At 37.8% G+C, this 23,443-nt stretch overlaps 2 protein-coding genes across 2 annotated transcripts; one reads left to right on the plus strand and one right to left on the minus strand.

The window, feature by feature from the left end:
* Positions 1-7,649: 7,649 nt before the first annotated feature.
* cdhr2 (cadherin related family member 2) lies at positions 7,650-18,644 on the plus strand. Its single transcript, XM_041048428.1, has 30 exons — positions 7,650-7,704; positions 7,799-7,858; positions 7,975-8,114; positions 8,233-8,283; positions 8,372-8,461; positions 8,708-8,797; positions 8,887-9,009; positions 9,772-9,918; positions 10,161-10,236; positions 10,341-10,450; positions 11,091-11,312; positions 11,405-11,554; positions 11,644-11,805; positions 11,914-11,975; positions 12,101-12,344; positions 13,041-13,280; positions 13,382-13,451; positions 13,537-14,121; positions 14,255-14,326; positions 14,760-14,809; positions 14,911-15,062; positions 15,926-16,022; positions 16,138-16,226; positions 16,355-16,426; positions 16,708-16,843; positions 17,422-17,543; positions 17,705-17,818; positions 17,926-18,009; positions 18,359-18,422; positions 18,501-18,644. Exons 1-30 carry the CDS (start codon positions 7,650-7,652, stop codon positions 18,642-18,644), a joined length of 3,873 nt encoding a protein of 1,290 aa, XP_040904362.1.
* A 1,970-nt stretch (positions 18,645-20,614) lies between these two features.
* On the minus strand, positions 20,615-22,843 carry LOC121188937 (G protein-regulated inducer of neurite outgrowth 1). The gene is made up of 2 exons (XM_041048883.1): positions 21,110-22,843; positions 20,615-20,983 (listed from the first exon to the last, which is right to left on the minus strand). Exons 1-2 carry the CDS (start codon positions 22,841-22,843, stop codon positions 20,615-20,617), a joined length of 2,103 nt encoding a protein of 700 aa, XP_040904817.1.
* Positions 22,844-23,443: the final 600 nt, after the last annotated feature.

Genomic DNA, 23,443 nt, shown 5'->3' on the forward strand with positions numbered 1-23,443 from the left:
GAGGTCAAAAAAAATTTGGACTTTTTTTGCCCGAAAAAAACGCCTTACTATACTATGACGTTTTTTATGACATTTTGAGGTAAAAAAAAATTTGGACTTTTTTTGCCCGAAAAAAACGCCTTACTATACTATGACGTTTTTTATGACATTTTGAGGTCAAAAAAAATTTTGACTTTTTTTGCCCGAAAAAAACGCCTTACTATACTATGACGTTTTTTATGACATTTTGAGGTCAAAAAAAATTTGGACTTTTTTTGCCCGAAAAAAACGCCTTACTATACTATGACGTTTTTTATGACATTTTGAGGTCAAAAATTTTTTTGACATTTTTTGGCCGATTTTGACGCCTTACTATACTATGACGTTTTTTATGACATTTTGAGGTAAAAAAAAATTTGGACTTTTTTTGCCCAAAAAAAACGCCTTAGTATACTATGACGTTTTTTATGACATTTTGAGGTCAAAAAATTTTTTGACTTTTTTTGGCCGAAAAAAACGCCTTAGTATACTATGACGTTTTTTATGACATTTTGAGGTAAAAAAAAATTGTGACTTTTTTTGCCCGAAAAAAACGCCTTACTATACTATGACGTTTTTTATGACATTTTGAGGTCAAAAAAAATGTGGACTTTTTTTGGCCGAAAAAAACGCCTTACTATACTATGACGTTTTTTATGACATTTTGAGGTCAAAAAAAATTTGGACTTTTTTTGCCCGAAAAAAACGCCTTACTATACTATGACGTTTTTTATGACATTTTGAGGTCAAAAAAATTTTTGACTTTTTTTGCCCGAAAAAAACGCCTTACTATACTATGACGTTTTTTATGACATTTTGAGGTCAAAAAAAATTTGGACTTTTTTTGCCCGAAAAAAACGCCTTACTATACTATGACGTTTTTTATGACATTTTGAGGTCAAAAAAAATTTTGACTTTTTTTGGCCGATTTTGACGCCTTACTATACTATGACGTTTTTTATGACATTTTGAGGTCAAAAAAAATTTGGACTTTTTTTGCCCGAAAAAAACGCCTTACTATACTATGACGTTTTTTATGACATTTTGAGGTCAAAAAAATTTTTGACTTTTTTTGCCCGAAAAAAACGCCTTACTATACTATGACGTTTTTTATGACATTTTGAGGTCAAAAATTTTTTTGACATTTTTTGGCCGATTTTGACGCCTTACTATACTATGACGTTTTTTATGACATTTTGAGGTCAAAAAAATTTTTGACTTTTTTTGGCCGAAAAAAACGCCTTAGTATACTATGACGTTTTTTATGACATTTTGAGGTCAAAAAAAATTTTGGCTTTTTTTGCCCGAAAAAAAAACGCCTTACTATACTATGACGTTTTTTATGACATTTTGAGGTCAAAAAAAATTTTGACTTTTTTTGGCCGATTTTGACGCCTTACTATACTATGACGTTTTTTATGACATTTTGAGGTCAAAAAAATTTTTGACTTTTTTTGCCCGAAAAAAACGCCTTACTATACTATGACGTTTTTTATGACATTTTGAGGTCAAAAAAAATTTGGACTTTTTTTGCCCGAAAAAAACGCCTTACTATACTATGACGTTTTTTATGACATTTTGAGGTCAAAAAAATTTTTGACTTTTTTTGGCCGATTTTGACGCCTTACTATACAATGACGTTTTTTATGACATTTTGAGGTCAAAAAAATTTTTGACTTTTTTTCCCCCAAAAAAACGCCTTACTATACTATGACGTTTTTTATGACATTTTGAGGTCAAAAAAATTTTTGACTTTTTTTGCCCGAAAAAAACGCCTTACTATACTATGACGTTTTTTATGACATTTTGAGGTCAAAAAAAATTTGGACTTTTTTTGGCCGAAAAAAAACGCCTTACTATACTATGACGTTTTTTATGACATTTTGAGGTCAAAAAAAATTTGGACTTTTTTTGGCCGAAAAAAACGCCTTACTATACTATGACGTTTTTTATGACATTTTGAGGTCAAAAAAAATTTTGGCTTTTTTTGGCCGAAAAAAACGCCTTAGTATACTATGACGTTTTTTATGACATTTTGAGGTAAAAAAAAAATTGTGACTTTTTTTAGCCGATTTTGACGCCTTACTATACTATGACGTTTTTTATGACATTTTGAGGTCAAAAAAAATTTTGACTTTTTTTGCCCGAAAAAAACGCCTTACTATACTATGACGTTTTTTATGACATTTTGAGGTCAAAAAAATTTTTGACTTTTTTTGGCCGATTTTGACGCCTTACTATACTATGACGTTTTTTATGACATTTTGAGGTCAAAAAAAATTTGGACTTTTTTTGCCCGAAAAAAACGCCTTACTATACTATGACGTTTTTTATGACATTTTGAGGTCAAAAAAATTTTTGACTTTTTTTGCCCGAAAAAAACGCCTTACTATACTATGACGTTTTTTATGACATTTTGAGGTCAAAAAAATTTTTGACTTTTTTTGCCCGAAAAAAACGCCTTACTATACTATGACGTTTTTTATGACATTTTGAGGTCAAAAAAATTTTTGACTTTTTTTGCCCGAAAAAAACGCCTTACTATACTATGACGTTTTTTATGACATTTTGAGGTCAAAAAAAATTTGGACTTTTTTTGCCCGAAAAAAACGCCTTACTATACTATGACGTTTTTTATGACATTTTGAGGTCAAAAAAATTTTTTGACTTTTTTTGGCCGAAAAAAACGCCTTACTATACTATGACTTTTTTTATGACATTTTGAGGTAAAAAAAAATTGTGACTTTTTTTAGCCGATTATGACGCCTTACTATACTATGACGTTTTTTATGACATTTTGAGGTCAAAAAAAATTGTGACTTTTTTTGCCCGAAAAAAACGCCATACTATACTATGACGTTTTTTATGACATTTTGAGGTAAAAAAAAAATTGTGACTTTTTTTTAGCCGATTTTGACGCCTTACTATACTATGACGTTTTTTATGACATTTTGAGGTCAAAAAAAATTTGGACTTTTTTTGGCCGAAAAAAACGCCTTACTATACTATGACGTTTTTTATGACATTTTGAGGTCAAAAACAATTTTGACTTTTTTTGGCCGAAAAAAACGCCTTAGTATACTATGACGTTTTTTATGACATTTTGAGGTCAAAAATTTTTTTGACATTTTTTGGCCGATTTTGACGCCTTACTATACTATGACGTTTTTTATGACATTTTGAGGTCAAAAAAAATTTTGACTTTTTTTGCCCGAAAAAAACGCCTTACTATACTATGACGTTTTTATGACATTTTGAGGTCAAAAAAAATTTGGACTTTTTTTGGCCAATTTTGACGCCTTACTATACTATGACGTTTTTTATGACATTTTGAGGTCAAAAAAAATTTTGACTTTTTTTGGCCGCAAAAAACGCCATACTATACTATGACGTTTTTTATGACATTTTGAGGTCAAAAAAAATTTGGACTTTTTTTGCCCGAAAAAAACGCCTTACTATACTATGACGTTTTTTATGACATTTTAAAGTCAAAAAATTTTTTGACATTTTTTGGCCGAAAAAAACGCCATACTATTCTATGACGTTTTTTATGACATTTTGAGGTAAAAAAAAATTGTGACTTTTTTTAGCCGATTTTGACGTCTCACTATACTATGAGGTTTCTTATGACATTTTGAGGTCAAAAAAAATTTTGACTTTTTTTGCCCGAAAAAAACGCCTTACTATACTATGACGTTTTTTATGACATTTTGAGGTCAAAAAAATTTTGGACTTTTTTTGCCCGAAAAAAACGCCTTACTATACTATGACGTTTTTTATGACATTTTGAGGTCAAAAAATTTTTTGACTTTTTTTGGCCAAAAAAAAACGCCTTACTATACTATTACCGTTTTTATGACATTTTGAGGTCAAAAACAATTTTTGACTTTTTTTGGCCGAAAAAAACGCCTTAGTATACTATGACGTTTTTTATGACATTTTAAAGTCAAAAAATTTTTTGACATTTTTTGGCCGAAAAAAACGCCATACTATACTATGACGTTTTTTATGACATTTTGAGGTAAAAAAAAATTGTGACTTTTTTTAGCCGATTTTGACGTCTCACTATACTATGAGGTTTCTTATGACATTTTGAGGTCAAAAAAAATTTTGACTTTTTTTGCCCGAAAAAAACGCCTTACTATACTATGACGTTTTTTATGACATTTTGAGGTCAAAAAAATTTTGGACTTTTTTTGCCCGAAAAAAACGCCTTACTATACTATGACGTTTTTTATGACATTTTGAGGTCAAAAAATTTTTTGACTTATTTTGGCCAAAAAAAAACGCCTTACTATACTATTACCGTTTTTATGACATTTTGAGGTCAAAAACAATTTTTGACTTTTTTTGGCCGAAAAAAACGCCTTAGTATACTATGACGTTTTTTATGACATTTTAAAGTCAAAAAATTTTTTGACATTTTTTGGCCGAAAAAAACGCCATACTATACTATGATGTTTTTTATGACATTTTGAGGTCAAAAAAAATTGTGACTTTTTTTAGCTGATTTTGACGCCTTACTATACTATGACGTTTTTTATGACATTTTGAGGTCAAAAAAAATTTTGACTTTTTTTTTCCGAAAAAAAACGCCTTACTATACTATGACGTTTTTTATGACATTTTGAGGTCAAAAATTTTTTTGATTTTTCTTGGCCGAAAAAAACGCCTTACTATACTATGACTTTTTTTATGACATTTTGAGGTCAAAAAATTTTTTGACTTTTTTTGGCCGATTTTGACGCCTTACTATACTATGACGTTTTTTTATGACATTTTGAGGTCAAAAAAATTTGGACTTTTTTTGGCCGAAAAAAACGCCATACTTTACTATGACGTTTTTTATGACATTTTGAGGTCAAAAAAAATTTGGACTTTTTTTGCCCGAAAAAAACGCCTTACTATACTATGACGTTTTTTATGACATTTTGAGGTCAAAAAAATTTTTGACTTTTTTTGGCCGAAAAAAACATCTTACTATACTATGACGTTTTTTATGACATTTTGAGGTCAAAAAATTTTTTGACTTTTTTTGGTCGATTTTGACGCCTTAAATTATGATGTTTTTTATGACCTTTTGAGATCTTACTAAAATATTACTTTTTTGGCCTTTTTTTTTCACCAATCTATTAGCAGGGCACTGCAGGGAACTGAACCCCACCCTAGTATACTAGGTGTACCATAACCAGTGCCTTTTTCTTTTTGAAGTGATGTAAAGGTAAATCAAAACCTATATTTCAAAAGCATTTCTTAAATATTGTGTTATCATCACAGTTAGAATGAGATATGACATTCATGGAAATGCTGTTTTAATGTAGGGAAGAAAACCTTACTTTGAATAATGTATATGACATATATGTAGGTCTTACTGCTATAGAATCAAAGCATGGATTTATGACATATAATCTATGCCATCTATATGTGTTATGTATTTTTGTGTTACATCTGTGGGTAAGTGGTGATGTACATGATGAAAGACATGTAAAGAGCACACAAACACAGTAGAAATGTAGAAAATGCACCAGAGCTCTGTTGTGCTCCAGCAATAAAAGCACAGTACATATAAAAATATAAGTTCAGAAAAACAGGTAAAAAAGACTGAAACATATCTCTGTTCTGCATCATATCTCAGCTACACCAAAGCTAGAACTGTTTAAATATGTTTTAATAACACCTGTGTACATCAACAAGCCACAACCATTGTAAAATTGCTTTTAAAATAAAACATTCAATAAAACATCAATAAAACATTCTCAACCTTCATCCCACAAACTCTAACTAGCACTAAGGTGATTTACAAATAACACACTGTCCATCAAACCAAATTACATATTTTATCTGCACAGATAATTAATCTTACAATGCAGATCAATGTTTGTACTGCCAAAGTAAACTCCATCTAACCAAAAACCAACACAGTATACAAATTATACAAAGCTTTAACTATTACCAAATCATCCACATGGCAAAAATGTCTACCTAAACTCACTTTGTTGTTTTATTCACACTTTGGCAGAGTTCCCAAAACAAAAGGGGGTGTGGCAACAGACATCATTCATCAATCATGAGACACCACTGAACCAAATAACTAGTCCCACCTCCCTACATTTAATCATGAAATGTGTATGGTTAAAATACAAATTACACAATGCTTGGAAGAACAATGCCTAACTTTTAACAACAGGCTCCATTAACCTGCTTCATCAGCATCTCTCAAACTGAACACTGACTGCGTGAGTTATCCTCTGACAAACTTCATGATACTTTTTCTTAACGTGCAACTTTCTTGTAACCACATTACACATGTAGTCACATAAACACAACTCACTCAAAGTACAAATGTCCATTAAAGTTAACTTTTTCACATATATATCCACAAATACCAGGATATATTTACCCAAGGACATCCTGGTATTCTTAACATATGTGGCTGAAAATAACACCATTGAAATGTCTACACAAACTCTAAACAACACTAAAGTAATTTACAAATAACACACTGCCCATTAAACCAAATTACATGTTTGCTCTGCACAGATAATCAGGATGACCTTCACACTCAAATCATTTATATGCTCATATGATGATACATTCATAGCGCCCCCTGCTGGGAGGGGGCCATGTCTTTTCTGTTGCTGTATACTACTGTGCTTCTCTGGGGAGAAGAGCAGGAGAGAGAGAGAGGACATAGGAGGACTCTTGTGTGTGGCTGCGCTGGCTGTGACTCCCGCAGCTCGCAAGGGGTGCAAGGGCCCGCCCATCGCTGCTTGCAGCTTTAATTCTATTTATTCCTCTTCCCTCCCTTTTTGGCAGGTGGCAAGCAGCCACCTATCCATTCCCTTAACAAATATATGGAGAAAAATATTTCACTTAACATTAAAGTCTTTTGATCAGCCCAGTTTCTTTCAAGTAATGGATTAGACTCGCTGACCCTATGGCAAATACATTTTTTAGACTCAGTTCTTCCCCTCCAAGCCTCCTGATTTCTGTCTTTAATGTTTCCCATTCTCAGGAGTACTTTTGGGAGTGAAGCATTACACTGATTGCTGTTTTTGTCTGGCATGTCCTGCTCTCAGCCTTGTTTAGATGTCCTCCTCATTGGTGTTCCTTTCAGCTGTCCTCACTGTGCCAGCTTCTCGCTGTGCTGCATAAAGGTGTCGTCCTTTGTCTCCTATATCCCATTTGTGCTGCCACTCTTTGATGATTTTTTTTAAATTATTCTTTTTCCTTCATGTATATTGAGTGAAATGGTCATGAACTCCTCACGTGTCAGAGTTTAATTTGCTAATATATCCAGTTTCATCGCCCTTTTCCCTTCTGTTATCAAAAATATCCATACTTTTCCATTCAGAGTTTCATAAATCTCATTAACCATATTGTGCCAACTGTGAGATATAAATGACTGAAATTATATAATGAAAAACAAAGAAAAACCTTTTTCATCTTCTATCCACTGTAATACTGCCATTTGCTATCATCTCGACTGTGTACGCTGATAGATGATCTGATGTTCTTCTTTTAACAGAAACTTGGATCCTTGGATTTATCATTATATACTGGCACAAATGTTTGATATAATGTTTCCCTGGGTCTACTAGCCAACTATTTCATTCTTTTCATTTGCAGACATGGAGGGGCTCACAGGACGTTTTCTACTGTTGTGCCTTATCAGCTTAACTAATGGTGAGAATTCAGTTTATTTTAGTAGCCTACACCTTTGTCATCATGTCTTTACTTCACTATTTAATACTCAAACACTGTGTGTGTGTTTCTACAGCAAATACCGGTCCTGTAATCCAGACTGTTGTTTACAGTGTGTGTGAAGACACCCCCATAGGTATACACTGGTGTGAAATCTTGAAAGCTGTTTTTATTTCACCTTTGTTATATTATGCTTCAAAAAATACTGCACACATTTTCATTCATTGTTCCACCAATGTTGTTTTTTCACAGGTGCCGATGCGTTTACTATAAACGCAACAGACCCAGAAAATGACCCAATGACCTTTTCACTCACTGGGTCCAATGCTGTGTACTTCACCGTTGGAACAAGCACTGGGATTGTAACAGTGAATAGGCAGTTAGATAGAGAGGTATGGTGGGGTGGAAGTAAAGACCCTTCAGTCATCAACAATGCCATTTTGGTTATGTGTTGTGTATGTGTTATCATTTTATTTATTGGTTTACAATTTTTTTTTTTTTTAATTACAGAGTAGTGACTTAATGCAGCTTGGAGTTGTTGTCTCTGATGGTCTTAATTTTGTAAGTGACATGTAATTTAGTGTTAATCATCCAATTGATATCAGTTTGTTCATTACAATCACATAGTTCATCGTGTAATGTCTTTCAGTCACCAGCAGATTTAAATATCATATTATTAGAGGCCAACGACAACAAACCCATATTTCAGGAGTCTTCATATGATGTTGAGATCCCAGAAGTAAGTAAAACATAATGGTGTCATTGTCAGTTCTCTTAACCATTTTTGTTTTCAATTTTTCTACCCCAGCATGTTATATTCTTGGTAATGTCTGTTTAATCATGTACCCCAAGATTCTGTGACAGAAAAGCATCTATATGGTGATCCATCATGACGTCAAAATTAGCTTACACAGTTGTTAATGCTGAGAGACATTTCTGTGTTCATTTTCTTTTTTTTTTTTTTTATCCCCATCCAATTCATCAGAATACAGCTGTAGGTACATCTCTATTTAGGGTGCATGCCACTGATGCAGACACTGCAGCTGCCGGTGTTGTTCAGTACAGCATCGATGAAGTAAGCTTCCTCAGTAAATTCATTCATTAATAGTATATTCTAATGTTCCAGATAGGTTATTAAAGCTTTAGCTGCACTCTCTTCTCTAGGTAACTCCAAGTGATGGATTCAATCTGTTCAGCATCGTAAGCACAACTGGTGAAGTCAGATTAAATGGACGTCTGAATTATACAGCACTGAGCACTTTCTATCGGCTTAAGATTAATGCAACTGTAAGTATTATGCTTCTAGTTGAGTTTGGGTTTTGCAAGTTTGCCCTTAATGATGGTTGCTCAAAAGTGTAACTAGTAACAAAGCATCTCTTAAAACTGAAATATGTTCTATTCACCTGTACAACAACACCCCTTTATATAATCTCATGGTTGCTTAAATCTTTAAAGGAATAGTTTGACTGTTTGGGAAATTCACTTATTGGTTTTCTTGCTGAGGCATAGATGAGAAGACTGATACACGTCTGTACGGTTAGAGTGGTATCAATCTTCTCATCTAACTCTTGGCAAGAAATTGACTAAATGTATTTTCTAAAATGTTGAATTATTCCTTTATAAAGAGCAAAGAGTCTCTAAAATAAACTTACTTTGAAGATGAAGTAAAAATTATTTCATATAAGAGCAGACTGAACAGCATAGTGGACCTTTTACAGCTTGATTTTAGTTATGTATGTTATGTATTGAATTCATGTGTTTTTACCAACTGAGTGTTTGCTATTATTTCTATTGATCCATGTATCTACTCCTTGCATATTTGTGCTGTGTGTTTTGGTCAGGCTTTCATGCACTCAAAACTGAATGCACCAACTGTTTATATACTTCAATTCAGAAGAATTTAAATGCAATCTATTGTCCTTTAGTTGATGCTTTCATGAATCAATAATCACTTTATGTGTTTATAATGATTACTGTAGTAAACAAAATCTTCTAGTACAAGCTGTCTAACATTTTTGAATTTCAACAACTTTGTGGGTCTCATAACAGGACGGTGGAGGCCAGTGTTACTTTGATGAACCTAAATACTTCTCCAGCATTGCTTTTTCCTTCATCACGGTGGTGGATGTCCCAGACCTAAACCCACAGTTCATCAGTCTTCCCTATGTAGGAAGAGTTGAGGAGAATTCTCCTGTGGTGAGTGCTGATGGATTTTATTCTTTTTATTCTTTTATTATTCTTGTGTGACACCTGCTTTTAATCCTAATGTACATGTGGCTATGTGACCTTGTATATTTTTAAGTAACTGCAAATCATATGATGCAGATCTACAGGCATGAAGCCTGCTTCGAGTTTCAAAATTGTTTGTGTGAGACTAAGGAAACTTTCAACTACTTCAAGTTTCAAAATCTTAAAAATTATTTTTTTTCCTTCGTCAGGGCACGTCTGTGCTTAAAGTGACCGCTATAGACCAAGACACAGGAGTCAATGATGATATCATCTACAGCATTGAAGGTCAGCCTCAGCAACTTGAAGAAAATGAGTTGGGATGATTTGTCGTTTGCAGTGAGTGAGCAAGTGAGAAATGCTTTTTGTTTGTTTTCCACACTGTCTGACAGATTCGACAGCAGATGACCTGTTTAAAATCTCTAGTAAAGATGGCGTGATATCTGTGATGTCAACAATTGACAGAGAAACTATTGGTGACACTGTTACCGTGGTTGTAAAGGTAAAGTGTTTTTTTTCCTCTTTTTTTTTTTCTTCTGGATATGTGTCAATCTCATGGCATTGAAAAGACAGGATTTTCATGAAAGCAAAAATTGCACTTGCACCATTCTGTTTTTGTAGGGATTGAACAAATGAGATATAACATGTTAATAAGGAACCTTCAGAAGTGACAACACAGATTCTCATCTAACTGTCAAGTTATTCCTTTAAGATGTTAAAAATCTGGTTTTACCCAACTTCTCAAAGTTCTTTGAGCCTATTTAGCACTAAATAAAACCCTCAAGCTAATACATCATTGTCAGTGAGATAACAGCAATTGTGTTTTGCATCAAATGAGGCTGGAAAGAAGAAATATTTCAAAAGAAATTTCCGTCACCTTGAAGATTGTGTTTAAGGAGGGATGCTCTTGAAATGGGGGGTTGCGTGAGAGGGGATGAACACAGCGTCAAATGGAGGTTAATACTCGACAGAGGAGAGACGGAGTGATGGCGAGAATCTCAGAGTGGAGGGTGATGTCTTGATGAGGCTTTACAGCTTCATCATCCCCTTGGTTCCTGTAATGAAGGAGAAGTTTGTGAGGGAAGGATGTGAGAACGAAGTCAGACACACCTGTAAAATTATTCTATTTTGCTCTATTTTAGGCCACCGAGTCTAAACTAAACATCCATGGCTTGCAAGCCAGCACCACTGCGAATGTACAGATCAACATCATTGACCTCAATGACAACAAGCCGGAGTTTTACAAGTGTGGAGGCTCAGGAGATGAGATCTCCTGTGTGGAGGTGAATAACTTTGTAGGAGAGGTCTTTGAGCACTCACTGGGGTCTGTTCCCATCAACATGACAGTCAAAGATGCAGATAAGGTAAGAAAAAAAAAATTTATTAACTAAAATAATGAGGTTTTCCTGTAATGTATAAGTGACAAACATGAACCATCTTTGTTGGATTTTCACAGATTTCCCACACCGAACTAATCCTGGAAGGAGCTGACAAGGACATATTCTCTGTGGAACCTCAACTTACCACATCAGATAGCGTTGTTCAGCTTCTGGTCAAACAGCCCCAAATGCTGGATTTTGAGGAAAAACAGCAAGTGGTTCTACAGGTATGAAAAGTTACAAACCCTTTTGTGATTTCTTTTTTTTTTTTTAAAAAGGCTTTGCTAATGTTTCCTGTGCTTATGTTATGGTGCAGGTGGTTGCCATAGATCAAGAAGAACCAAGCTTCCGCTCCACTGCTACAGTTACTATTAACATCAAGGACACCAATGACAACAGCCCCAAGTTTCCAGAGGACACGTATAAGCTGACAGTGCCTGAGCACTCTCCTTCTGGGACGTCAGTGGCTCACATTACTGTAAGTCTTAACCTATCTTTTTGTCTTACTCAGACATTTTGATCTTACATGTGAGAAACCTTTGAATGGTACTCAGACGAGCTTAAATTATTTTTCTGTTTTTCCAAGGCAGAGGATCCTGACACGATGGATCAAGGCAACATCACCTACAGACTTCTTCCAGACAGCATGTATGATTACACTCAAACCAAACGACAGTTATTCGGGTTATCTGAATGCAGCCACTGAGTGCTTTTTTTTGCTGTGTGTGCTAACTGAGACAACACCACTGAATGGTCTGTATCTGCATTCCCAGACTACTTTATTTTGACGTGGAGCCACTTACGGGCATTGTTTATGTGAAAAACGAAACTTTGTTGGATCGTGAGGTCAGATCCCTGTATTCAGCCACTCTGCAGGCCAGAGACACAGACGGCAAGCCTGGTACCACAGTGCTGGAGATCACTGTGACTGACATCAATGACCAGCATCCGGTCATCAACAGAGACTCTTACCTGGTGTTTGTGGAAGAGGGAGGACAGTTTGAAGTTAAGATAGAGGTAAGTGTTAGAGAACAATGAGACAACTGTAAATATTTCCATCTCATAGGTGATGATTTTGTGTGTAACAGAATTTCTGATTGATTATGAAGATGTTTTTCATGGTTTGAGCTGTAGGTCTCATTTAGCCACAATTTAGCAAATTCTTAAATGAGTACTGCACAAATTTAGCATTGCATTGCACTCTTATAACACTGTCAGACCCATGATGGACAGTTTGTAAAAAAAAAAAAAAGGCATTAGAACCAGACATATCCTTTTTATTCCAGGCATTATTGTTCCTTGTCAAAACATGGCCGTGGCAACATTTTGACAATGCTCCTGATCATGAAGCCAGGTCCATAAAGAAATGGTTCTCCCAGTTTTGTGTGGAAGAACTGACTGGGCTTCCATGTGAATGCTCACCCAGCCTCTGGCACATTTTTACTGTGTACTGGCCTTATCGCCCAAAATCAGTGCCAGGTTTTACTAGTAGTCTTGCAGCTGAATGGGGCCAGTTTCCAAAATGTTGTGGAAAGCCTTTCCAGAGGAGTGGAAGCTGTTATAGCAGCATATTAATGCCCATAGTTTTGGAATTAAATGTTTTACCAATTACATGTAAGTGTCCACATGCTTTTGGCTATGTAGTGTACTTGTAATATTAAATAAGAAAAATCATTTCTTAACATTTTCTTCTAATGTTTCTTACTTGGACAGGCTACTGATGCAGATGACCCCGATACAGTAAACAGCCAAATCGTGTATGGAATCATGCCGAGCAGGTACAGCGATAACTTCACCATCGACCCAAACACCGGTGTGTTGAGAAACAGTGGTGAGCTGAATCGTGAGGCCTTGGACCCAAAGCTGAATGGGAGGATCGAACTCAACGTAACTGCTACTGACAAGGGGACTCCCCCATTGTCCACTGTGGTCACAGTTATTATCAATGTAGAGGTAAGACTTTTCTAATTATAGCAAGTCTTTGATGCTATGTTGCTTCTGATGTTGCCACTCCTGGTGAGGATGATATCTGTCAATGTTCTCTTTTGATGTAGGATATCAATGACAACACACCACAATTTCAAGCCCCCTTTTACAAATTCTCTGTTAAAGAAGGAGAAAAAGGTCAGTTTTAACATTGCAAACAGTTTTTATGTGTCCCAAACTGTGAGGCTGGATTTTAATGTTTTTTTCCCCCCATCAAAACCAGGTGCATTTGTGGGATCTGTTTACGCTGTGGATTTGGACCAGACAACAGACTTTAACCGCATTTCTTTCAGCATCATTGATGGAAGCTTTGGCAGCTTCATCATTCGCACTTTTGCAGAGGAGCAGGGTTACAGGGGGAACATCACTGTGGACCCGGACATTGAGCTGGACTACGAGAGCCCTCGCAAGAAATTCAATCTGCGGGTAGAGGCAACAGATCTGGAGCAGAAGAAAGCTATAGTGATGGTGGATGTGGACGTGTTGGACGTGAATGACGAGAGGCCCGAGTTCAAGCCAACATCGCCCGTGACAGTGAAGGAGAACACCACCATCAGTGACGCCATTGGGAATTTCACGGCGATGGATAAAGATGGAAACCACTTGCTGGTGTACCACCTGGAATCCATCAAATGCAGATGCAACGGTTCTCTGACGCCCTGCAGCTGGGTTATCCTCGATCCAACAGGGGAAGTCAGACTCAATCCGGAGTACAGAGTGGACTATGAACAATGTGACCAGGTGGTGGTAGAGGCTCAGGTGGTGGATGAGTACACAGAGAAGGGAGAGAACAGCAGTGTTACAACAGGTCAGAACTGGGTTGTTTACAGATAACAAAAGTGTAAGAACATCAAATAAAAGCAGCAAAAGCGTAAAATCATAAAATACAGACACTCTCACATACAAGTCACTCCACTGTGTTTTTCTTTGACCTATTTCAGGAGAAATGGTGATCAACATTGAAGACATCAACGACAATGCTCCAGAATTCATTCCCTCAGATTCTGTATTTGGTGAGTGCGACCCCGTCAAACCAAAGGCTGTCCGTCCACAAAAGGTGTTTTTTTTTCCCCCACAGTTTGTTTGAATAATGTCGGTAAAAATGTGCAGTAATTTACAAGAAATAAAGAATTACAGCATTGTGACAAAACAGTCTCAACTCAAGTTTCCACTTTTGAGCTTTGAAGTGTATCACAGGGTTTTCATTAGCAGACAGAGTTTTAATTTTGAAGGATGTGTTGATGTGGAAGTTCAGTAGCTGTTATGATTATTGTTTCTGCTTTGTTGTCAACTGCTTGCATCCACTTTGTAACCAAATTTTGTTTCCCCTTTGGACTAGTAAAAAAAATTGCAAATATACAACTTTGGTTTTATCAACATTATGAATAGAAGATTTCATGATGCACTCTGTGAGTTTAATACTGATTTTCCCTCTTTGTATTTTAGTTGTGGTATCAGAAAGTGCAAGTAAAGGGACATCGGTTGCAGGAGTCACTGTGAGTATGAAAGAAAACCAAATAACATGATAGCATGATTTCATCCTGGATGTGTGACATGACGTCCAGGCGTTCTTGCTTGTATCTCATACTGCTCTCAGGCTACAGATCGAGACTCTGGAATAAACAGGCAGATTGACTTTAAAGTAACAGGAGTCCAATTTGAAGACACCAACAATCACACAAGTAACATGAGGATGCTGTTTGAGGCTGTCACCACACAGCAGAAGGATATTTATGTTGGGATTATTCAGTGAGTACAAAGTCGTCTATCAGCATCATACTAGCACATCTCATTCTGCTCTAAACGTGTGTTTGGATTTTCTCAATAGCACTTACTGGTGGATTTCTGAACATGTCTAAAAGGCACAGGCCAAAGAGCCCAAACGGCAGAGGATGGGGCATGTTGTGTTTGAACTGACTGTTAATATCTCTTGTCGGAAAGTCAACTAATCACTTACAAAGACATGCAAAATGATACCCAAAGAGACACAAAACAGCTACAAAGAGATGCAAAATGACCACAAAGAACACAAAACAACTACAAAGGGATGCACAATGATCACAAAATGACTACAAACAGAGATGTAAAATAACCACAAAGACACACGACTACAAAGAGATGCAAAATGCCCACAAAGATGTACAAAATAACAACAAAGTGATGCAAAATGTTCACAAAGAGGCACAAAATGACTACAAGGGGATGCAAAATTCCCACAACTACAAAGAGATGAAAAATGATCACAATGTGGCACAAAATGACATGAATGAAATTAAAGGGAACACAGACACAAATCAGCAACAGAGAAACAAAACAGCTACGTGAGACACATAAAGGTTATAGGGTCGTACAAAACTATGAAGAGAAACATAAGAGAAACAAAATTTTGTAGCTGAAAAAAAGATCCTGAACTACCGTGAAGTAACACAAAAATGAGTTGAAAACAACAATAAAGACACAAAACCCTCACAAAGAGACACAGAATGACCACAAAGATCTGTGCTGGGTGTCTTGCCTCTATACAGGAAGGGTGGGAGGCCTTTTACATGTCTGTATCTGTTGTCTCATAATGTGTCTGTGGCTGCTCTCACGATTTCTTCAACTATCCACAGAACTACGGAAGGGCTCGAAATGTCACTGAAAGGGAAGTATTTGGTAACAGTAACTGCAACTGATACTGGAGGCCTCTCCAGCAGCACCGTCCTGGACGTGAGTGACTGAAAAATCGCTGAAAAATGAGCTTGCCTGTAGACTGTCTGTAAACACCAGAGGGACAATATAAACTGCAGCCTGCGTTAATACGCCTGCTCTTTGTATATTGCAGATTTTCACAGTTGACGAGTCGTATAAAGTTGAACTTCAGTTTACAAGAACAGTAGAAGATGTTGAACAAAGTCGCAATCAAATCATCAGGTATACATTTCTCCAGGCTACACTATATTTTAGTAAAGTTTAAATCTGGTGACAGAGATTTTTTTTTTATTTATTTAATTTTTCATTGACTTATCACTCAGTATTTTCTCTGATTTCTACATTTCCAGGTCACTCACTGCTGCCACCAAGGCCGCTGTTGAAGTTGTTGCAATCAGGGCTGACAACACTGAAGCATCCAGGCAAGTACTGTTTCACATCACCTCTGACTTCAAATCACCTTACACCTTAAACACATTATAAAGTCTGTGAATACAGATCATAATTCACAGACTGGTGCTGACAGAAACCTTTCACTAGTATACATACTGTTTTTGTCCACTAGATGGCGCAGGTGTGCCTGTGAACAATAGTGGAAGATGATTGTAGCAACAAGAAGAGGACTTTAAATTTGGATTTAAAAGCTAAAATAGTTGATTTAGGTTCCTTATATTAAGTGTGCGAGTGCTTTGTATTCTCTCAGGGCTTCAAGTGTCACTGTCATGGTGGCCTATTTTGTCTACGCCAATGGGACAGCTCTTACGTCTAATGAAGTGGAAAAGATGGTCTCTGACCCTGAGCATTATCCTGTGCTGGCAGACCTTGGCCTCAGGTACATTGTAAGTATGAGCAGTTTTAAAGTTGAATTTTCTATAAGCTTTTCTGTCATGTTGTACTTTCTTTATGTTACATGATCAACTTTATAACAGCTTTACATTCCTCTTGTGATTTTTTTTGGAGTAGTCTTCCATCACTTCCTCTCCCACTGCTGCTAATGCAAATGCTAAATCATACCAATAACAGTTCTGTTAACTGCAGCAGTTTCTTTCCGTTGTTTCTATTTCTTCTTAAGTAGAAATTACTAATTCGAGTGAATTGGAAAAAAAAAAAAGAATGATCTGAAAATCAGTTTCTCTGACAGAGGAACTACTCATTTCATCCTATTGTTATGATCAACAAAAGTGTTGGTGGTCTATTAAATCATCTTCCCACTTATTTGCCACAAGTAACCACAATTTACTCAACATAATTACCACAATTGAATAATTACTCATTAAACTATTATAAAACAAACCCCTACATTTTAATGACGGAGGAGTTTATTACAGAACTGAAAGATGTTTTAGGTAAAATCACTTATTTTTTTTAGTTTACAGACAACAATATACTAAAGACAGATTACTTACTTCTGTTGCAGGGGAAAGCTCCTGTGATCGAACCAGACGTAGATCCTTTAAAGTACATCCTGCTGGGGATGGTGGGAGGCCTCATCATCGTGCTGGCTGTCCTCACCACTTCTCTGATGTGCACTCGCAGAAAGTAAGAAAAGGGATTTGGATTAAAGTTAGGGACAGGGCAAAAACATTCTGCCTGTCCCAGTCTCCACTGGGACAGGCAGAGTCCCATTTTCAAAGTACCATCTAAAAACATCTGTGAGAGGTATCGTGTCTGTTTACTTACCAACTCACTTCATACCACAGCTACAGGAGGAAGCTGAAGGCTGCTAAGGCCATGAACTCTGCATCCTTGGTGAATTCTGACAACCAGAAAAGTGGTCCTGTGGTACCTGGAACCAACAAGTACACCATGGAAGGGTGAGGAGACAACAGCATCTGTATTAACAAAGGCATACAAGTCAATGAATGGACAATAGGAAATATGACTCATGTTTGACTCTGTGTGTGTCATTATTCCCTGACAGGGCTAATCCGGTTCTCAACCTCAACATTGACACAACCATGGCCCTGGACTTGGATGAGGAGAGCTCAGATGTGGACAAAGTCAGGTAAAGACAACCTTTCTGACTATCGTGACCACATCCACCATCTGCTGAGTGCTGGCATTTGCTTGGGCTTCACTGTTTGACAAGGTGGTGGCTCACAGTGACACACAACCTCACTCTCTAGCAGTGCGGGTTAATAAACTGGGATGGTTTCCAGGCCAACATTTTGCCACAGTGTGTTCACTCATGCTGTGATAGCGAGCTGGATCTCAGTTCCCATCAGTGTCATGTGATTTTTATTTAGATCAAAAACCCAAACACTGATTTCAAAAAACAAAACAAAACAAAAACATTATCTTTCATCTTATCATCAGGATTTTTTGATCCCATTTTTTTTTCTTTTTGATTAAAGCCTTAACTCCCTGGACTACAATGATGAAATGACCAGCCCTGAAAAGGACACAAAACCTATCATGGTGAGTTTACATTTTAAAATCTGTTTAAAAAAAAATTAGAACATTGTCTAATTTTAAAATTTGCCTGCTTCTCATTAGCAGATGATCCATGAGGAGGAAGAGGAGGACAGCGCACCACCAGAGTACATCGAGCCCCTGGGTGCAGCTCTGGCCCAGAGGGGACGAAAAGAGAAACCTCGTTTGGGTTTTAATAACCCTGCATTCAGCACAACAGACCTATGATGGAAATAATAAAGAGAGAGGCACTGAGCTCAGGCTTCAGATGGATATATGTTTCTCCTCTGTAATCAGGCGGACCAAATCACAAATCAAACTTATTTATAGTGTTGCTTAATGCAACACTATAAATCAAACTTATTTATAGTATTGCATGAAGACCTTTTCTTCAAATAGCTCTCTTTTCTGACAACAGAAATGTGTCATTGAAATTCTTGTACGGATTTATGGAATCTGAACTGATGAGTTTGGTTTGTCTAAACATTAATTTCAAGGAAAAATAAAAGGAAAACCCTAAGTAGGAGATGCTACAGTCTTGCCAGCACTTCAAAAACTAGAGACTAGATAAAAATAAAAATCATGTTATACAATGGTCATTTAATCCACACAGGGGAAAAAAAGCAGATTTCTTAAACTTTGGAGTCCATTTGGCTGTTTCCCTGAGCTAAATGCTAAGCTAAGCTCATTTTACTGTAGCTTCATATCTGCTCTCAGCAAGGAAGCAAAAAGCATACTTCCTAGAATGTCAGACTCCTCCTTAAAAACTGTCTTTACATTAACACCATCTATACAATGAAAAACTGGGCAAGCAAACAAAACATTTGCACATGTGAATCACTTTATTTTGTTCATATACTGAGTTATGGTTTAAAAACTGTTTGGTTTGCTCTGAAAAAAACTATTATAAGTTACGCCAACACACGATGGTAATTCTTGTTGCAGCTTATGCTACTTGAAAGAAAATCAAAAAAGGGGAAAAAAAAGAATATTGCATAATGTCAATGTACAAATGAAATCCTTATTTTGTGACTGCATGTCAACCTAAAGATTTGACCTTATATGTGTTTAATTTGTCAGTGTTTGCTTGGGGTTTGAGATACTTGTTGCAGAAATAAAACCTCATGCAGTGTGACTTTGTGATGTCCTACAAGCAGCTTGATTGATTGAAAAGATCATTTCACTGTTAACTGACATCTAAATGAATGTATCACAAGTGCAATCTGTGAATAAAATAATTTTCTTCAAATGGGGATCACAGCCCACTTATATGAAGTTAATGTATGAACACCAACGTCACCAACTGACACTAACAACTTCTGAATTAAAACACATTTAAAGTAAGTTTCATCACACAATTTACAACTGAATCACTTGTCATGGCATCAAAACACAGTAAGTAGTAGTGACAGGAGTCATCACTTTTCTAAAATGATCATGATTGTGCTCGTCATCAGTATAATTATATACTTTTCACAATACAAACAAGTCATTGTGCAAAATCTAAAAGCAGAATATAAGACATACAAAGGCCTGCACTGACGTTAGGGACTCCTGTCACACACAGATCAAGGCGACATTTAGATCATTTCTAATTTCCATACATCCAAAATAAATAAAATGACCCCGGGACTGTTGTGGCAGACCACGGAGTCAGAATCAAAAACTGTCACTGTGCTGTCATCTCTCTCAGTCGAAGCTGTTAAGTGTTCGGTTTGTTAGCAACCAGGAGAAGGATAGATGGTTGCCATGGCTTCATATTGTCTGAGGTGCATAAAAAGACGAAAAAAAAAGCATCAACAGCTAAAATGACTCAGTGGACAATTGAATGGCCTGGGTGAAAAACATTAAAGGAGAAGAGCGAGCAATGACACTGATACATCACCCTCATTTTTCCAAACAGAGTCATTAAGCTGTCAGTCTGCACAGCGAGACGTCCCAGGAACTTTGTAAAAAAGGGAAATCCAACAAACAAAAAGCATATTATAGCTTATGGATGATTCTCAGTGATGAATATTCCACAATACAACTGTATATTAAATGCTTTTGTACTTTTATTTTGTCGTGTGTGAGGAAGTGATGTGCTTCTCCCACTTTCAAGACAAAATCAGAGCATCGCGGCCACATATCAGATGCCATGTGATTTTCCAGCACACATTTTTTTAATCCCTCCAGCCACCTGTTGCTTTATTCTCGTGTCACTCTGTGGTGTGAGCTCTGGAGCAACAGTGAGGCTGCTGCATGTTCTCCATCAGCAGACGGAAGGGATTTCTCCTGCGTCGGCTCACCTTCCCATCTCGTTCCCCTCTCTTTCCGGCCCGGCCTTTACCAGACCCCGAACCCCCATGGGTGGACTCTGAGGCGAGGGGAGTGGCCGAAGGGTTGAGGGGAGGAGGGGGAGGCATGGAGGGCTGCCTCTTCTGCTTCTTCACCTGTTTCTCCAGGTGTTTCTGGATGGCTGAGCCCAGCACGGCCACTTCCACCACCGCCCCATACACCTCCCACGTCATCCCTTTCTCGTCCCAGCTCACCTCCTGCACTGGCTCTTCACATTTCTCCTCACCTTTCTCTTTACAGTTTATTGCCTCCTCAGCTGCTTCCATTTTTTTCTCCTCTGTAACTTTCTCCTCCTCTTTAAGTATTTCCTCTTTGTCCTCCTCAGCCTTCTCCTTTTTCTCCTCTTCTTCCTCCACTATCTTCTCCTCAATGCTAGCTTCCTTCCTGATCTCAGGAAAAGTCGTAGTTGTGGGTGTTCTCGGGGTCATGGGTGCTGTAGCGACAGAACGAAACTCCACCTGCTGACCCACCTGCAGCTCAGCGTCTTTGGTCTCTGTGCCCACAGTCGCACATTTCCCAAAGGAGCTTGGGAAGTTGAAGGCATGGTCCCCCTCAGGAGGGGTCATAGGGCTGGTCGCTGCAGACTGACACTGCACCACCTCCAGGCTCACCTGTGTGCGGATGTTGTGGCAGCCGAAGGGAGCTGGAGATTCAGGGACAGGATGTTTTGTCAGGGAAATATCTTTCAAGTCTTCACATGTGTCTTTGCTTTCCCTGACCTCTGAAACATCAGGTTTTATATCAGCTTTTGGTTGTTTGCCAACAGGAACAGATGGCTCTTCAGTTTTGTTTTGTGGAGGATTTGTGTTGGAGGTGTCCTGTGCCTGATCAGGAGCAGCAGGTTCAGTAGAGATCTTTTCATTTCCATCCTCCCCCTTTGCATCACAGAGCTCCTCATATTCATCTATCTTGACCATCTCAGGCTCAATAGTATGAAAAGATAACTCAGCTGTCTCTTCCTCCTCATTGTTGCCATAGTGGGTCACCAGGATTGTAATGTCCTGATCCATACTTCCCATCCTCTGCTGCTTACACAGCTGATTACTATCCTCCAGAGTTACTTGTGACTCTATTAACTCAGCACCTGGGCAGCTGACAGAGCTCTCTGGAGATGCATTTGAGCTGACGCCTTCTCTCAGGTCCTTTGATGTGTTAAGTTTCAAAGCTCCTGTTGACTCAGCCTCTGCCGGACTTTTTGTCTCAGGAAAACTCTCTTGTTGGCCACTTTGTCTCTGCTCCTCACTGTTTTTCACTTTCTCCACCTTCTGCAACGTCTCCCTCCCGATAAGCTCTGGGAAAGCAGTGGTCGATGGCGTCTTTGGGGTCATGGGGGAGGTGGCGACGGAGCAGAACTCCACCTGCTGACCCACCTGTAGCTCAGCGTCTTTAGTGTCAGTCCCCACAGTTCCAGCTCTCCCAAAAGAGCTTGGGAAGAAGAAGGAATGGCTACCCTCGGGAGGAGTCATGGGGCTGGTGGCTGCAGAGTGACACTGGACCACCTCCAGGCTGACCTGTGTACGCATATGGTGCTGCCCGAAAGGAGCTGGGGAACGTGGGTCGGGAGAACGTGGGTCAGCGGAACGTAGGTCGGGGGAACGTGGGTTGGAGGGGTCTGAAGTTGATGGCACAGACACCAAGATACTCTCAATTTCTGCCTCTTTTTCTCTGTCTTGGCACATGCTTCTATCCTTAGCCTCTTCCCTCTGAATTTCATCATCTCCATCTCCATCATTTAGAGACTTTTCAGAGATTGCCATGTTGTTATGTGTATCTGTTGTTGTCTTCTCTGGGATGGCGTCAGTCTGCGTACAGCCTTTAACTCGCACAGAGTCAGTGTTGTTGCTATCACCTCCTGAAAGCACTTGATCTTTGGATATTGGATTCTTGCCTCCCTCCTCAGTGTTGCTGGCATTCATGTGGAGTTTTGGCTGATTGTCTCCTTGAGTTGTTGACTCTTGACTCGTGTTTATCTGAGGTCCCTCACGCTCAGTGCCACCATCTGAGCCGCCTGGATGCTCTCCATCATTCGTCTTCTCATGAGGCTGGTGGTCCTCTCTGAGACCTCTCATCTCGTCCTTAAGACTTCCCATTCTGTCTCTGCATTAAAGTGGTTCAAGTACCTGCTGGATACAACAGAGCAATGACACCCTGCTTGTGAAATTCATAATCTGTAGCTAAAACAACAAGCCCCAGCACAAGTAGAGGATAAAAATATTCTCACACAATACAGATACTGCCAAGTATTCAAACGTTGACATGTAACACAAGTTACACCACTGCTACTACTTGATGGAAATGATTCACATTTATTTTAGTATCTCACTGTCATCTGGGATATTTACTATTATCAATCACTTAATGAAACTGCATTTCAAATGTTAAATTTTAGATTTTGTGTAGAATATTTCACTGCTCAATCATGATACAGACCTTTCTATCTTAAAAATACATTCACACAGCTGACATTTAAATTCTATTTGAGTTCATAATCACATAAAACCAAAAGCATGCACAGGAATCTGGAGCACTTGTCAGTTTTAAACTGAAAAAGCAAACATGATAAAAAAAATAAAGAAATAAAAATGGAAGGAAATCACGAGTCAAAGACATACCTCAGCAGGTCAAACATCGCAAATCTCAGCGCCGATCGAGACCCACATCTGTCCGTACATCTCCCCTGTTGATTGATA

This window comes from Toxotes jaculatrix, chromosome 10 (assembly GCF_017976425.1).
Source record: "Toxotes jaculatrix isolate fToxJac2 chromosome 10, fToxJac2.pri, whole genome shotgun sequence".
NCBI classification, from domain to species: domain Eukaryota; kingdom Metazoa; phylum Chordata; class Actinopteri; family Toxotidae; genus Toxotes; species Toxotes jaculatrix.

Excerpts from the sequence above, each read along its gene's own strand:
- LOC121188937 (XM_041048883.1), bottom strand. The coding sequence starts at position 22,843 with ATGGGAAGTCTTAAGGACGAGATGAGAGGTCTCAGAGAGGACCACCAG. Across the intron at positions 20,984-21,109 it reads CTAGCATTGAGGAGAAGATA|AAAGGTGAGGAGAAATGTGA; the intron begins GTGGAGGAAGAA and ends AACTGTAAAGAG.
- cdhr2 (XM_041048428.1), top strand. The coding sequence starts at position 7,650 with ATGGAGGGGCTCACAGGACGTTTTCTACTGTTGTGCCTTATCAGCTTA. Across the intron at positions 9,010-9,771 it reads GGCTTAAGATTAATGCAACT|GACGGTGGAGGCCAGTGTTA; the intron begins GTAAGTATTATG and ends GTCTCATAACAG. Across the intron at positions 18,423-18,500 it reads AGGACACAAAACCTATCATG|CAGATGATCCATGAGGAGGA; the intron begins GTGAGTTTACAT and ends GCTTCTCATTAG.